At 45.1% G+C, this 17,206-nt stretch overlaps 1 protein-coding gene across 2 annotated transcripts; it reads left to right on the plus strand.

Moving 5' to 3' along the window:
• The first annotated feature begins 1,993 nt into the window (after nucleotides 1–1,993).
• On the plus strand, nucleotides 1,994–13,556 carry LOC141105105 (uncharacterized). 2 transcript variants are annotated; one of them, XM_073594968.1, is made up of 8 exons: nucleotides 1,994–2,180; nucleotides 3,353–3,472; nucleotides 3,891–4,043; nucleotides 4,130–4,253; nucleotides 4,370–4,467; nucleotides 4,555–4,696; nucleotides 9,004–9,288; nucleotides 11,208–13,556. In XM_073594968.1, the coding sequence occupies exons 2-8, from the start codon at nucleotides 3,377–3,379 to the stop codon at nucleotides 12,158–12,160; spliced, it is 1,851 nt and encodes a 616-aa protein (XP_073451069.1). In that variant the 5' UTR covers nucleotides 1,994–2,180; nucleotides 3,353–3,376; the 3' UTR covers nucleotides 12,161–13,556. The 2 variants fall into 2 exon arrangements, with proteins under 2 accessions (XP_073451069.1, XP_073451070.1); XM_073594969.1 differs by lacking the exon at nucleotides 9,004–9,288.
• The last annotated feature ends 3,650 nt before the right edge of the window (nucleotides 13,557–17,206 follow it).

Raw genomic sequence — 17,206 nt, forward strand, 5'->3', positions numbered from 1 at the left:
ATCAATACTCCGGTATCTGAGCACCACATGGATCCCCCTAGAGCAGTGATGGCGAACCTTGGCACCCCAGATGTTTTGGAACTACATTTCCCATGATGCTCCACTACACTACAGAGTGCCAGAGCATCATGGGAAATGTAGTTCCAAAACATCTGGGGTGCCAAGGTTCGCCATCACTGCCCTAGAGGCTGGAAAAGAAGGGAAATCACCAATGGAAAACATTGCTACACCTGTTTTCCAGTGGCCAGCGCATGGAGCTCGTGGTGTCAATCCAGCATTGAATGACACTCACAGGGGCAATTTTTATGGCAAGTCCGGACATCTCAGAAGCACTTGTCTTGAGCAGAAGAAGCCGACATCAGCTAGCAAGAACCCATTCCTTTGTGCTGTTCGTCAGCTGAAAAGAAAGGGGCAACAATACCAATCTGCAGCTTGTCATCATAGATATCGGAACTCTTCTTTGCTTCAGAAACATTGGGGCACAAATGATGCTAGTCACCTTTAGCTTATTGTAGAAAAGGTCATCAACCCAGAGAAGTTCCTTACTCTGACCACAGTTGAGGAACCTAAGCACGTATTGATTTGGGGGGGCTTGAAGTGGGAACAGAGAGGTTGGAGTCACTGATGAGATTCCCACTCCAGATTTGTTAGTCACAAACATGGGGTCTCTGGTTTCATACTATGCGCCTCCTGATGACACCCCAGCTTCACCAACTGGAACGTTCTGGACCTACAAAGGTACTCTGTAAAGATGTAGAGTTAACGTCTGGGCAACTTGGGGATGGAAAGAGAGAGTGGGGCAGTGGGGTGGAAAAGCAGAAGTTCTCCTCCTAGGGAAGGAGAGGGGACCTACAGGTTTCCAATTCATTTCTAACCACCTTCCAGCGAATCCTCTGTAGGGCTGCCCATTCATGTCAATGTGCTGCTCTACGCGCAGGAAACCTGGAGAAGAAGTGCCTGACCCTTTTCCAAAAATGCGCTACACACCGAACCGCAATGATTAGCAAGATGTGTAGGGGTTCCATTAAAGTGGTTGTAAACTCTGTTACACCACTTGTACATACAGGTAAGCCTAGAATAAGGCTTACCTATAGGTACTGTAAATAGCTCCTGAACTTGCACGGTTTAGGAGATATTCACTATATGCGCTGCTGCTGACGTCATGCGCCCTCTCGTACCATTTCTTCCTTACCCGTGCTGTGACTGCCAGCACCCGCCCGCATGTGCGGGGTTGACGTCATCACAGCTCCGGCCAATCACAGTGCCGGAGCCCGCGTACCCGGAAGTATCTCCAGTGAAAGATGTCGGCCCGTGGGAGCAGAGTGCGGGTGGCACTGCAGGGCATCGTTCTCAGGTAAGTATTTCATAATGAGCTAGTATGCGATGCATACCAGCTCATTATGCCTTTGTCTTGCAGTTTTTTTTGTTTGTTTTTTCGGAGGTTTACAACCTCTTTGACAAATAATGGCACTGCAGCCCTTATTTCTTCAGAATAACAAAAGGTAGGATTCTGCAACAAAGTTTGTTATAATCCTTGCAATGTTCATTGATCACCCAGATGGGAATGTTTTTTTTCCTCAACAAAAGTGGAGTTACGCTTTAAGCCCTGGAACAGAATCGAATATGGTTATGTTCATTTTTTTATAATTAAGTTCTTTATTTACTGTGTGTTTTCAACTTAAGGCTGGATTCACACTTATGCGAATTGGATCCTGCATCTAATTTGAATAGCAGAAGATTGTGACTGGCTCTCTATGGAGCCGGTTCACACCTCTCCGGAGCGAATTGCAGAGGAGCCCTGTGCGTCTTTTGGTCCCTTTCGGGCAGGAATTCAGCCCAAAAATTCTGGCTGAACTGGGACCTGAAATGGAGAACTGGGACACACCGGACCCCTGCTGTGAGCCGCTGCGTGTTCTAATGTGAACCCAACCTTAAGCATTTTTAGTTTCATTTTCAAATTCAACTCAGGTGTAGAATATTCAAAACAATTTGAAAATGCCCCAAAAGAAGCTGTCAGTGAAGTATAACGTTGCACTTCTAAAACCCTTCACAAGCTGGTGATCTCACATATTGTCGGTGGAACACATAGACAGGAAGTGATGTCAGGTACAGACAGGAAGTTCCGGGTAAGAGGTGAGTTTGGAAGTAGAGAGGAGCCATTGCTGTGACTGGCATGAGAGGTAATAAAATATTATTTTATATTTACACCCAGTAACCCCCCCCCGTCATGTCTTCTTCCTCCATATTCATATATCCTCTGTGCTACACACACACACATATATATATATATATATATATATATATATATATATATATATACTATGTATATTTTTAATCAATGTTATTATAGACCAGATACATCCTTAATATAAAACCATTTATCCAACTGTCCATCCAGAGCCTCTGGTTTATAGATCGGATGCATCCTAAATATACAGCCATTTATCCAACTGTCCATCCAGAGCCTCTGGTTTATAGACCAGATACATCCTAAATATAGAACCATTTATCCAACTGTCCATCCAGAACCTCTGGTTTATAGACCGGATACATCCTAAATATAGAACCATTTATCCAACTGTCCATCCAGAACCTCTGGTTTATAGACCGAATACATCCTAAATATAGAACCATTTATCCAACTGTCCATCCAGAACCTCTGGTTTATAGACCGAATACATCCTAAATATAGAACCATTTATCCAACTGTCCATCCAGAACCTCTGGTTTATAGACCGGATACATCCTAAATATAGAACCATTTATCCAACTGTCCATCCAGAACCTCTGGTTTATAGACCGGATACATCCTAAATATAGAACCATTTATCCATCCTCCATAAAGCTGTCTCGGTGGTTGTTGGCTCTCATCACTGTGAGATAATGGACACCATGTCTTCTCTGGATCAGGATATAGGTCTGCCCACTAGACCTATTTTGGTGGAGTTGGCTGTCAGGGTGACATCAATGTGTACAGTACATGCCGTGTCTAGTGACACTAATAGGACGGGGCTCACAATATAGACATTCCCGACCGCTGTGCACACAGAGCAATGTCATGTCTATGATGTCCATCATACACGGTCAGTACTATTTCGTAAACATGTACCCTCTCCAATCCAATATCTACCAGGTAAGACCCAGCTAAAACAACTAGAGAAAGACAAAACCTCAGCAGAGGATCTAACCCTTCTCTTTCCTATCCAAACCTAAAATATAAAGTTTTGACTGGGGTTTAATGTTAAAGATAATCTTTGATATTCTATAATAAGAGGTCCAAGTTTCAGAACTTCAGAGGGAGGGATACTCTATTTATCTCAGTACAGTACTGATAATTCTGATCCTACTACAGAGAGGAGTGTCCTGTACAAGTCTCATGACCATCTCAGTCAGCATGGACAAGGAATGGCGTTACATTACCGAAAGAATGTTAAACTTCACCCTGGAGATCATTTACCTGCTGACTGGAGAGGTGAGGAGGATTCTGGGAGGTCACATGACATCACTCTTATCTCTAGTAAGAAAACACAGACCTGACCGGAGTGAGGTGAGGAGGATTCTGGGAGGTCACATGACATCACTCTTATCTCTATTAATAAAACACAGACCTGACCGGAGAGGTGAGGAGGATTCTGGGAGGTCACATGACATCACTCTTATCTCTATTAATAAAACACAGACCTGACCGGAGAGATGAGAAGGATTCTGGGAGGTCACATTACATCACTCTTATCTCTATTAATAAAACACAGACCTGACCGGAGAGGTGAGGAGGATTCTGGGAGGTCACATGACATCACTCTTATCTCTAGTAAGAAAACACAGACCTGACCGGAGAGGTGAGGAGGATTCTGGAAAGTCTTCTGAAATAATTGTTACTCTTTACACAGGAATATAAAGTAGTAAAAACATCTGAGGGGCCTTTAACATCAAGAAGTTATGTTAATGGGGCATCACCTGTAACAATGCCTCCACTTTATCTAAATGGTGGCAAAGAGATTCTAGAAGTCACCAAGAAGATGATGGAGTTGCTGACAGGAGAGGTGAGCGGTGCCGGGAATTCTGGGACATTATCCAGTAACAGACAAGGGATGTGTCTGGATGGTGACTGTATCATTGTGTGTGTCAGGTTCCTATAAGGTGTCAGGATGTCACTGTCTATTTCTCCATGGAGGAGTGGGAGTATTTAGAAGGACACAAGGATCTCTACAAGGATGTCATGATGGACAATCAGCCGCCCCTCACATCACCGGGTAAGAGGAGACTTTATTGTAAAGGAGAGAGCAGTACGGAGGGTCCACCTAGATCCCCAATCATCTGATAAACACATAGAAACAATGTATTCAGTCAGTGTGTGTGTTTCCTACAGATGGATCCAGTAATGGGAACCCACCAGAGATATGTCCCCGTCCTCTGTATTCCCGAGATTCAACATGGGAGGATCATAACTATGCACAACATCATCAGGTAGATGTGACAGATCATTTAGAGTTTAAAAATAATAAGAATTCTTGTTCCATTTTACAAGTGTGTTCTATCATCTTTGGGGTTTAGGGTGAAGAACTGAGAGACATCAAAGTTGAGGTTAAAGAGGAAGAAGACGAGAAGTTGGTGAGTGAAGATCAGCAGTCTATGGAGGAGGGGGAGATGATTAAGAAAAGTAAACAGGAGGAATCCTCTCTACATATGGACACCAGTAAGTAAATAAACACTAACTGTAGAAACAGCTCACTTCTTAATTGTACTTCTATATCTATGAAGGATTCATTAACATTGCTACATGGGTTAAAAAAGACATATATCCAAAACAAGGAGAAGGTTTTAAATGCATTCTTCTCCTCTGTTCTCAAAAAGGAAAGGGGGGATTTAGCAACCAAGACTGTAATGTTAATAACGCGTCACAGAAATGTACCCTTGTGGCTAACAGAAGCCAGTGTCAGAAAAAGATTTAACACAAATACTGTAAATCACCAGGGCCAGATGGCTTACACCCGAGAGTCCTTAAAGAACTTAGTCCGGTTACAGCTAGACCATTTTTGCTAAATTTTTTCATGGACAGTTTCCTGACTGTAATGGTACCAGCTGAGAAAAGCCAACATGGTACCAATATTTAAAAAATTACATATATATATATATATATATATATATATATATATATATATATATATATATATATATGGAAACTACAGGCCAGTCAGTCTAACATTGATAGTATGTAAACTATTGGAGTGGATGATGAAGGACTATATCCAGGAATTCGCTGATGAAAACAATTTCATTAGTAGTAATCAGCATGGATTTATGAAGGATCGTTCTTGCAAAACCAACCTGTTAACATTCTACAAGGACGTGAGCTGCCATCTAGATAAAGAAAGGTACGTGGATGTGGTGTATCTGGAATTTTCCAAAGGCCTTTGATACCGTTCCCCATAAAGGTTTACTTTACAAACTAGGTCTGTAGCCATGGACCATAGGGTGTATGGACCTGGATAGAAAACTAGTTACAGGGGTGTGTCCAAAGGGTGGCAATAAATAATGTGCACTCATACTGGTCTGGGGTGGTAAGTGGAGTCCCCCAATGATCTGTCCTGGGACCAACTCTGTTTAATCTATCCATATATGATATAGAGGGTTGGTATGAATAGCTCAATCTCAGTGTTTTCTGATGATACAAAGCTAAGTAGGGCAATAACTTCACACCAAGATGTGGAAACCTTACAATAAAATAATGGGGTGAGCAACTACATGGCAAATGAGGTTTAATGTTGAAAAATGTGAAGTAATGCATTTGGGTGCTAAAAATACAATGCGCAAGTTACTTGTTAGGGGGACAACCTCGGGGGGGAATCCAAGCAAGAAAAAAAAGATCTGACGGTTCTAGAAAAAGACAGGCTCAGCAATGGCATGCAATGCCAAACTGCTGCCAGCAATGCAAGCAGAATATTAAGATGCATAAGAAAGGGGTTTTACTCCAGAGATAAAACAATAATCCTGCCACTTTATAAGATACTGGTGAGGCCACATCTTGAGTATGCCGCCAAATTCTGGGCACTAGTCTTCAAGAAGGATGTGCTGGAAATGGAGAGAGTCTAGAGAAATTTACCATTCTTCCAGAAGCGCATTTGTGAAGTCAGGCACTGATGTTGGATGAGAAGGCCTGGCTCACAGTCTCCGTTCTAATTCATCCCAAAGGTGTTCTATCGGTTGAGGTCAGGACTTTGTGCAGGCCAGTTAAGTTCCTCCACCCCAAACACCCTCATCCATGTCTTTATGGACCTTTCTTTGTGCACTGGTGCACAGTCATGTTGGAACAGGAAGGGGCCGTCCCCAAACTGTTCCCACAAAGTTGGGAGCATGAAATTGTCCAAAATGTCTTGGTATGCTGACACCTTAAGAGTTCCCTTCACTGGAACTAAGGAGCCAAGCCCAACCCCTGAAAAACAACCCCCAACACCATAATCCTCCCTCCACCAAATAATTTTGACCAGTGCACAAAGCAAGGTCCATAAAGACATGGATGAGCGAGTTTGGGGTGGAGGAACGAGTCCCGACCTCAACCCAAAAGAACACCTTTGGGATGAATTAGAGTGGAGGCCTTCTGTCCAACATCAGTGCCTGACCTCACAAATGCTCTTCTGGAAGAATGGTCAAACATTCCCATAGACACACTCCTAAACCTTGTGGACGGCCTTCCCAGAAGAGTTGAAGCTGTTATAGCTGCAAAGGGTGGGCCAACTCAATATTGAAAAAGGAAAAGGAATAGGGCGCTTCTGTCAGGAAATGTACTCCAGTGAACTGTACTAGATTATTAAGTAGGAACAACGATATGTCTCCTCCCCCAGTCAGTCCTATCCCCATACAGTTAGAAACACATCTAGGGAACACACATTTAACCCCTTGGTCGCCCCCTAGTGGTTAACCCCTTCCCTGCCAGTGACATTTACACAGTAATTAGTGCATATTTATAGCACTGATCGCTGTATAAATGTCAGTGGTCCCAAAAATATGTCAAAAGTGTCCGATCTGTCCGCCGCAAGGTCGCAGTACCAAAAAAAAAAATCGCAGATCACCGCCATTACTAGTAAAAAAAAAAACATAATAATAATAAAAATACCATAAATCTTTCCCATAGTTTATAGACGCTATAACTTTTGCGCAAACCAATCAATATACGCTTATTGCGATTTTTCAGTACCAAATTGTAAAAAGTGCTCTGGTCAGGAAGGGGGTAAAATCTCCCGGGGCTGAAGTGGTAAAATATCAGATCTGGGGTCAAAAAGACCTCAGATCTCATATTTACACTAAAATGCAATAAAAAAATAAAAAATTAAATGTCGTGTCAAAAAAATAAAAATTTCCCCTTTAAGATCATTGGGCGGTTTGACATCGCTTCTGCCCTCCAATGCTATGGAGCCGAGTGGGGGGGCCATCTTTCCCTCACTTGGCTCCAGGCTGTGGACTTGACAGGACCTGATCGTCTCCGCCGCTACCGGAGACGAACGCAAGTGAGGCGGGAGGAGGGGGGGGCCCTCTACCGCCCTGGATAAAAATTATCTTGCGGCGAATCCGCCGCAGAGACCACTTTTATCTGAAAGTGGACCGCCGGCTAAAGAAGAGGATACCGGGGTTATGGCAGCTATCTGCTGCCCATAACAATGGTATTCCTCTCCAAACAGCCAACGTATAACGACGGCGGGCGGTCCGTAAGTGATTTAACCACTTCAGCCCTGGAAGATTTGGCTGCTGAATGCCATTTTTTTGCAACTCGGCACTGCGTCGTTTTAAACTGACAATTGCGCGGTCGTGCAACGTTGTACCCAAACAAACTTGACGTTCTTTTTTTCCCACAAATAGAGCTTTCTTTTGGTGGTACTTGATCACCTCTGCGGTTTTTATTTTTTGTGCTATAAACAAAAGAATAGCGACAATTTTGAAAAAAAAAAAAAAAGGCAATATTTTTAACTTTTTGCTACAATAAATATCCCCCAAAAATATATAAAAAAATATTTTTTTTCCTCAGTTTAGGCCGATATGTATTCTACATAATTTTGGTAAAAAAAAATCGCAATAAGCGTTTATTGATTGGTTTGCGCAAAAGTTATAGCGTCTACAAAATAGGGGATAGTTTTATGGCATTTTTATTATTCATTGTTTTTTTTTATTAGTAATAGCTGCGATCTGCGATTTTTATCGTGACTGCGACATTATGGGGTACACATCGGACACTTCTGACACTATTTTGGGACCATTGTCATTTATACAGTGATCAGTGCTATATAAATGCACTGATTACTGTGTAAATGACACTGGCAGGGAAGGGGTTAACCACTAGGGGTCGATGAAGGGGTTAAGTGTGTCCTAGTGAGTGATTCTAACTGTGGGGGGGGGGGGGGGCTATGTGTGACACGACACTGATCACCGCTCCCGATCACAGGGAGCGGTGATCAGTGTCCTGTCACTAGGCAGAATGGGGAGATGCTTGTTTACATCAACATTTCCCCGTTCTTTCTCTCCGTGAGACAACCTGTGAGACAATCGCGGGTATCCTCGCGGACATCGAGTGCGCGGGACCTGCAATCACACTCACAGAGCTCGCGGCAGGGTCGCGCACATGCTGCTGGCGGCGCACATGTGACCACATGGCGGCAAATTTAAAGGGACGTACCTGTACGCCCATTTGCCTGTCCGTGCCATTCTGCAGAGGTAAATGTACATGCGGCAGTCGGCAAGAGACTAAGAGACGAATCCGCCCCAGAGACCACTTTTATCTGAAAGCGGACCACCGGCTGAAGAAGAGGATACCAGGGTTATGGCAGCTATCTGCTGCCATAACAATGGTATTCCTCTTCTAACAGCCAACGTATAATAGCGACAGGCGGCCCGTAAGTGGTTTAAAGTTCATGTGCCTGTAAAGGCAGGCGTCCCCATACTTTTGACAATATAGTGTATATGACTCCTGAATGCAAGGCCTGAAACATACTTATGATTTCTTTTTTTTTACAGATGGTCAAAAAGCCTCTGAGGGAGAGCTTATGTTATCTTCAGATTATAATGCAGAAAATAATGGCATCACACAATGTTCTCCAATAGTACATTTCGTTACTCAAAATAGACATCCCAGACTTTACCATTTGGAGAGATCAATGGATCCCTCTGATCCTCAGGAATATTCTCCTAAATCTCATACAAGGACTTCAGAAATTCATTTGAGACCCCCAGGTGCGGATCGATCGACAGATTCATCTAACGCCAAGGAATCTTGTTTAAGCCATGAAAGACTTCACAGAGGTGAGAGTTCATTGTCCCGGTTAGAGTGCGGGAAATCTTCCACTAAAAACGAAGCCCTTCCTAAACGGCAATAGAGTCCCGCAAGCGGGCGTCCTTTTTCATGTCCGGAGTGCGGGAAGCCCTTTGGTCAGGAAGAGGGTAAAATCTCCCAGGGCTGAAGTGGTTAAATATGAGATCTGGGGTCAAAAAGACCTCAGATCTCATATTTACACTAAAATGCAATAAAAAAATAAAAAATTAAATGTGTCAAAAAAAAAAAAAATTTCCCCTTTAAGATCATTGGACGGAAGTGACGTTTGACATCGCTTCCGCCCTCCAATGCTATGGAGCCTGAGTGGGGGGGCCATCTTTCCCTCACTTGGCTCCAGGCTGTGGACTTGACAGGACCCGATCGTCTCCGCCGCTACCGGAGATGAACGCAAGTGGGGCGGGAGGAGGGGGGGGCCCCTCTCCTGCCCTGGATAAAAATGATCTTGCAGCGAATCTGCCGCAGAGACCACTTTTATCTGAAAGTGGACTGCCGGCTAAAGAAGAGGATACCGGGGTTATGGCAGCTATCTGCTGCCCATAACAACGGTATTCCTCTCCAAACAGCCAACGTATAACGACGGCGGGCGGTCCGTAAGTGATTTAACCACTTCAGCCCCGGAAGATTTGGCTGCTGAATGCCATTTTTTTGCAACTCGGCACTGCGTCGTTTTAAACTGACAATTGCGCGGTCGTGCGACGTTGTACCCAAACAAACTTGACGTTCTTTTTTTCCCACAAATAGAGCTTTCTTTTGGTGGTACTTGATCACCTCTGCGGTTTTTATTTTTTGTGCTATAAACAAAAGAATAGCGACAATTTTGAAAAAAAAAAAAGGCAATATTTTTAACTTTTTGCTACAATAAATATCCCCCAAAAATATATAAAAAAATATTTGTTTTCCTCAGTTTAGGCCGATATGTATTCTTCTACATAATTTTGGTAAAAAAAATCGCAATAAGCGTTTATTGATTGGTTTGCGCAAAAGTTATAGCGGCTACAAAATAGGGGATAGTTTTATGGCATTTTTATTATTTGTTGTTTCTTTTTATTAGTAATGGCGGCCATCTGTGATTTTTATCGTGACTGCGACATTATGGCGGACAGGTCGGACACTTTTGACACTATTTTGGGACCATTGTCATTTATACAGTGATCAGTGCTATATAAATGCACTGATTACTGTGTAAATGACACTGGCAGGGAAGGGGTTAACCACTAGGGGTCGATGAAGGGGTTAAGTGTGTCCTAGGGAGTGATTCTAACTGTGGGGGGGGGGGTGGGCTATGTGTGACACGACACTGATCACCGCTCCCGATCACAGGGAGCGGTGATCAGTGTCCTGTCACTAGGCAGAATGGGGAGATGCTTGTTTACATCAACATTTCCCCGTTCTTTCTCTCCGTGAGACAACCTGTGAGACAATCGCGGGTATCCCCGCGGACATTGAGTGCGCGGGACCTGCAATCACACTCACGAAGCTCGCGGCAGGGTCGCGCACATGCTCCTGGCGGCGCACACGTGACCACATGGCGGCAAATTTAAAGGGACGTACCTGTACGCCCATTTGCCTGTCCGTGCCATTCTGCAGAGGTAAATGTACATGCGACAGTCGGCAAGAGACTAAGAGACGAATCCGCCGCAGAGACCACTTTTATCTGAAAGCGGACCACCGGCTTAAGAAGAGGATACCAGAGTTATGGCAGCCATCTGCTGCCATAACAATGGTAATCCTCTTCAAACAGCCAACGTATAATAGCGGCAGGCGGCCCGTAAGTGGTTTAAAGTTCATGTGCCTGTAAAGGCAGGCGTCCCAATACTTTTGACAATATAGTGTATATGACTCCTGAATGCAAGGCCTGAAACATATTTATGATTTCTTTTTTTTACAGATGGTCAAAAAACCTCTGAGGGAGAGCTTATGTTATCTTCAGATTATAATGCAGAAAATAATGGCATCACACAATGTTCTCCAATAGTACATTTCGTTACTCAAAATAGACTTTACCATTTGGAGAGATCAATGGATCCCTCTGATCCTCAGGAATATTCTCCTAAATCTCATACAAGGACTTCAGAGATTCATTCGAGACCTCCAGGTGCGGATCGATCGACAGATCCATCTAACGCCAAGGAATCTTGTTTAAGCCATGAAAGACTTCACAGAGGTGAGAGTTCATTGTCCGGGTTAGAGTGCCGGAAATCTTCCACTAAAGACGAAGCACTTCCTAAACGGCAAAAGAGTCCCGCAAGCGGGCGTCCTTTTTCATGTCCGGAGTGCGGGAAGCCCTTTGCCAGAAAATCAGACCTCCGTAAACACCTGAGAAGTCACACAGGGGAGCGCCCTTATTCGTGCACAGAATGCGGGAAATGTTTTAAGGTAAACAGAAGCCTTTTCCTACACCAGAAAACCCATGCGGGCGAGCGCCCGTTTTCATGTTCCGAGTGCGAGAAATCTTTTACTAAGAAATCGGACCTTCAAAAACACCACAGAACTCACACGGGCGAGCGTCCTTTTTTATGTACAGAGTGCGGGAAGTGTTTCGTCCAGAAAGGACATCTTTTTAGACACCATCGAACCCACACGGGCGAGCGTCCGTATTCGTGTTCCGAGTGCAGGAAATGTTTCATTCACAAAGAAGACCATGATAGGCACCTGAAATTTCACACGGGCGAGCTTCCTTTCACGTGCGCGGAGTGCGACAAATGCTTCATTCACAAAAGAGACCTTTTTACGCACCGGAGAGTTCACACGGGGGAGCGCCCCTATTCCTGTCCAGGCTGTCGTAAACTTTTTACGACGCAAAGAGCTTTAATCAGACATCAGAGTACGCACACCCCCTAAAGAAACTGCCAGGAAATGGTGGTAGAACTCTTTGGTCCAAATGTAGATGGAAAAGGGTGTCTATAAAGGAGGTACACGTTGGTCTTGCAGACTCTAGTGGTGGGATCTGCAGGCAACATTTCCTGGCCCTCTTCTTGACAACATTGGGGTGTCCCCATTCCTCTATTCATTCTCCATAAAGTAAAAAAAAAAATCCATCAGGGGAAAAAAAGAAAGCTCCTGATCATGGGCATGGAAGGTATGGAAACCCGGGAACTCAACCCATACAAGTATATCAGGAAATGTTTGTAACACCCACACCAATGTACGTTGGTGTTGACTGCTGTTGATCAATACTTTTTTTTTTTTTTTCCTTCACCGAAGAAGCTGGTCCAGACACTCTTCAATAATAAAAAAGATTTGTTACAGATTCAAGCTTCGTTTTATTGTGTGTTTATCACTCCAAATTCCACTCGATAAAAGCTTTACTAACATGCACACCAACATGACCTAAAAATGCCCCCTTACTTTTGTGATCCGTGGATATAGTCCCATTATATTGGTGGACAGTGGGAATAAAGTCCCCTTAGCTCTTAGAGAACGTAGTATGGATGATGGGAGGAGAGCTGTCGGAGAATGTAGTGTGGATGGTGGAGGAGAGCTGTCGGAGAATGTAGTGTGGATGGTGGAGGAGATCTGTCAGAGAATGTAGTGTGGATGGTGGAGAAGAGCTGTCAGAGAATGTAGTGTGGATGGTGGAGGAGATCTGTCAGAGAATGTAGTGTGGATGGTGGAGAAGAGCTGTCAGAGAATGTAGTGTGGATGGTGGAGGAGATCTGTCAGAGAATGTAGTGTGGATGGTGGAGGAGAGCTGTCGGAGAATGTAGTGTGGATGGTGAAGGAGAGCTGTCGGAGAATGTAGGGTGGATGGTGGGGGAGATCTGTCGGAGAATGTAGTGTGGATGGTGGAGGAGAGCTGTCGGAGAATGTAGTGTGGATGGTGAAGGAGAGCTGTCGGAGAATGTAGGGTGGATGGTGGGGGAGAGCTGTCGGAGAATGTAGTGTGGATGGTGGAGGAGAGCTGTCAGAGAATGTAGTGTGGATGGTGGAGGAGAGCTGTCAGAGAATGTAGTGTGGATGATGGAGGAGATCTGTCGGAGAATGTAGTGTGGATGGTGGAGGAGATCTGTCGGAGAATGTAGTGTGGATGATGGAGGAGATCTGTCAGAGAATGTAGTGTGGATGGTGGAGATGAGCTGTCAGAGAATGTAGTGTGGATGGTGGGAGGAGAGCTGTCGGAGAATGTAGTGTGGATGGTGGAGGAGATCTGTCGGAGAATGTAGTGTGGATGGTGGAGGAGATCTGTCGGAGAATGTAGTGTGGATGGTGGAGGAGAGCTGTCAAGAATGTGGTGTGGATGGTGGGAGGAGATCTATCGGAGAATGTAGTGTGGATGGTGGGAGGAGAGCTGTCGGAGAATGTAGTGTCAATGATGGAGGAGATCTGTCGGAGAATGTAGTGTGGATGGTGGAGGAGATCTGTCGGAGAATGTAGTGTAGATGGTGGAGGAGAGCTGTCGGAGAATATAGTGTGAATGGTGGAGGAGAGCTGTCGGAGAATGTAGTGTGGATGGTGGAGGAGATCTGTCGGAGAATGTAGTGTGGATGGTGAAGGAGATCTGTAGGAGAATGTAGTGTGGATGGTGGAGGAGAGCTGTCGGAGAATGTAGTGTGGATGGTGGAGGAGATCTGTCGGAGAATGTAGTGTGGATGGTGGAGAGCTGTCGGAGAGTATAGTGTGGATGGTGGAGGAGATCTGTCGGAGAATGTAGTGTGGATGGTGGAGATCTCTCGGAGAATGTAGTGTGGATGGTGGAGGAGATCTGTCGGAGAATGTAGTGTGGATGGTGGAGGAGAGCTGTTGGAGAATGTAGTGTGGATGGTGGGAGGTGGCGGTGGCGGATATTTTCTTCACATTTAAAAAGATATACACTTTTTTTTCCTATGTTGGCACTTTTAACTTGCCGCCTACGTTGTTCAGAAACAACGTAGGCGGCAGTCTTCATATTCACCCCAAGATGGCGATCTCACGAATTGTGAGTGGGACGCATAGACAGGAAATGAGGTAGGGTACAGACAGGAAGTAGTATTAAAGGCAGGAAGTGAGGTAAGGAAAAAAAAAACAATCGTTTCCTGGTGAAGTTGCAGGAAGTAGAGCGGAGACATTACTGGAACTGGCTGCAGAGGAGGTAATAAGATATTATTTTATATTTATGTCCAATTACAACCCCTTCCCAATCTCCCCCCATTGTGTCGGTCCTCTTCCTCCATATTTGTGATGCCTTTAACCATTGATTGTGTCCATCCTCTTCCTCTTTATACATGTGATGTATTTTTATCTCCGGAAAATGCTGCTACACACTTGTATACGATATACAACTACTGTACATCAATCTCAAACGCCCTCTATGAATACAGAAATACGACAAACTCAAACCCTCTATTGAGATTTCCCTCTGGGAAAATATACTGCACTTCACCTGGTAGGACATCCAGATCACGTCCAGATCCAAATATCCTATACAGGTTCCCCGACCCTCCTTCAAACTCCCTTGACCACCACGACTCTGCTCTTTCATGGTAGTCCACCTACCTATCTAAGGACTCCTTGGGTTTCACATACAACTCTATCTCCTTCAATCCTCTTCTTTTCCGTAGAGGTCCTCAAAGGCGTTTAGGTGAACCCTTAAAGCTCATCTCTTAAGGAAACCTCATATTATTATTATTATTATTATTAGCCAGAATTTATATAGTGCCAACAGTTTACACAGCACTTTACAATAAAAAAGGGAGACAATACAGTTACAATACAATAAAATACAAAGGGGTTAAGAGGGCCCTGCTCAGAAGAGCCTACATTTAAGTGGTACAAATGGTTGTAACTGTGGGGGATGAGCTGATGGAAGTGGTAAAAGATTAGTTGGAGGGGTGATAGGCTTGCCTGAAGGGATGAGTTTTCAGGAATCGGTTGAACGCAAAGGAAGAAGGACCCGCTACTCCAGGTGTGTATTATAACCCAATTGGAACCTAGTAAGGAGTGCCAGCCCCGGCCCGCTTTCATGGGATACTTGAAGAAAAAGAAAAACTGCTGCACCTCCTAAAGGTTCAAAATGCCTTTATTAAGATCACCGTGATGAAACCAAGAACACCAGAAAACAATCACGTAGACACGTTTCACACATACATCTTGTGCTTAATCATTAGTCATAAGATGTATGTGTGAACAGAGCCGGATTTGCCACAAGACCACTGAGGCCAGGCCTTGGGGCGGCAGTGGTGCAGGCCTTGGGGGGCTGCCCATTAAACTCTATTAGGGGCACCGGTGCCCGTAGAAAAGATGGCCGCGAGTCAACCACGCAACTGCGCATGCGCCGTTCCGAAGCCGGCCGGGCTCGGGAAAGCTCGTACCCGCTCTGCCGGGCGGCGCATGCGCAGTAGCGTGATTACGCAGCCCGGCGCCATTTTTGAAAAAATCAATGTAATGTCAGCGGTGCGGCAGCGGGGGAGAGAGATGAGATGACATCTCTCATTGCCCGCACCGCTGTTCCTCCCTCCTCCATCAGATAGAACTTAGAAGGCCGCATGGCAAGTGACATCCCCATCTGGTGGCAGGCAGCGTGGCAAGTGACATCCCCATCTGGTGGCAGGCATAGTGGCAAGTGACATCCCCATCTGGTGGCAGGCATGGTGGCAAGTGACATCCCCATCTGGTGGCAGGCATAGTGGCAAGTGACATTCCCATCTGGTGGCAGGCATAGAGGCAAGTGACATCCCCATCTGGTGGCAGGCATAGTGGCAAGTGACATCCCCATCTGGTGGCAGGCATAGTGGCAAGTGACATCCCCATCTGTTGGCAGGCATAGTGGCAAGTGACATCCCCATCTGGTGGCAGGCAGCGTGGCAAGTGACATCCACATCTGGTGGCAGGCAGCGTGGCAAGTGACATCCCCATCTGGTGGCAGGCATAGTGGCAAGTGACATCCCCATCTGGTGGCAGGCATGGTGGCAAGTGACATCCCCATCTGGTGGCAGGCATAGTGGCAAGTGACATTCCCATCTGGTGGCAGGCATAGAGGCAAGTGACATTCCCATCTGGTGGCAGGCATAGTGGCAAGTGACATTCCCATCTGGTGGCAGGCATAGTGGCAAGTGACATCCCCATCTGGTGGCAGGCATAGTGGCAAGTGACATCCCCATCTGGTGGCAGGCAGCGTGGCAACGATTGGATTTGGGGCTGAAAGGACAGGTCAGAGTCTAGGTTTACACCTAGTACCCTGGCCATATCTTCAGGAAAGCTCGTCTTTTCAGGGAAGCCTATCCCACTTCCTATTTAACACAGCCTTTCTCAACATTTTCAACACAGGGGAACCTTTTGGAACCCCAGCTAAACATTACTATATTTACAACTCATGATACGTCGGTGTGATGGTCATTGGGAAGAATGCTCCTTACACTTGTGGATATTGAAAAGAACTACCCCCTTACAGAGAGATAAAAAAATCAATGGCGTTTGTGGGAACTTTTCTGAGAGGCATAGCTTGCTCATTGCTCAAGGAACCCCCGAGTTGAGAAACCCTGATTTAAGGATTGAACCTTTACCTTCTCCTTCTAACTCATCCTTACACAGGTACTACCCTTTGTATCACTTTCTCTTCCCTTTAGATTGTAAGTTGTCCCGAGCAGGGCCCCCAGAACCCTCTTTATTTTTTTTTTAAAGTGCTGCCCAAACTGTTTGTTATATAAATCCTGTATAATAATATTTGTATACCCCTTCAGATGCTGCGTAGACCCACATCATCTCTTTAGAACCCATTATGTCCCTGGCTCCTGAGAAACAGTGTATTAGATGAGACACAGCAGTCTCTGGGATATTGATTTGACCCACTGGGAAGATTTCCTGTCACATCCTGTTGTGTTAGACACCCATCACTTGGAAGCATGTTCCTAAATGGCATACTGGCAACCGAAAACCTAAACAGAGATTCTAACCCAGGTTTTCTCAACTAGG

Source organism: Aquarana catesbeiana, linkage group LG08, assembly GCF_042186555.1.
Source record: "Aquarana catesbeiana isolate 2022-GZ linkage group LG08, ASM4218655v1, whole genome shotgun sequence".
In the NCBI taxonomy this organism is placed as follows: Eukaryota; Metazoa; Chordata; class Amphibia; order Anura; family Ranidae; genus Aquarana; species Aquarana catesbeiana.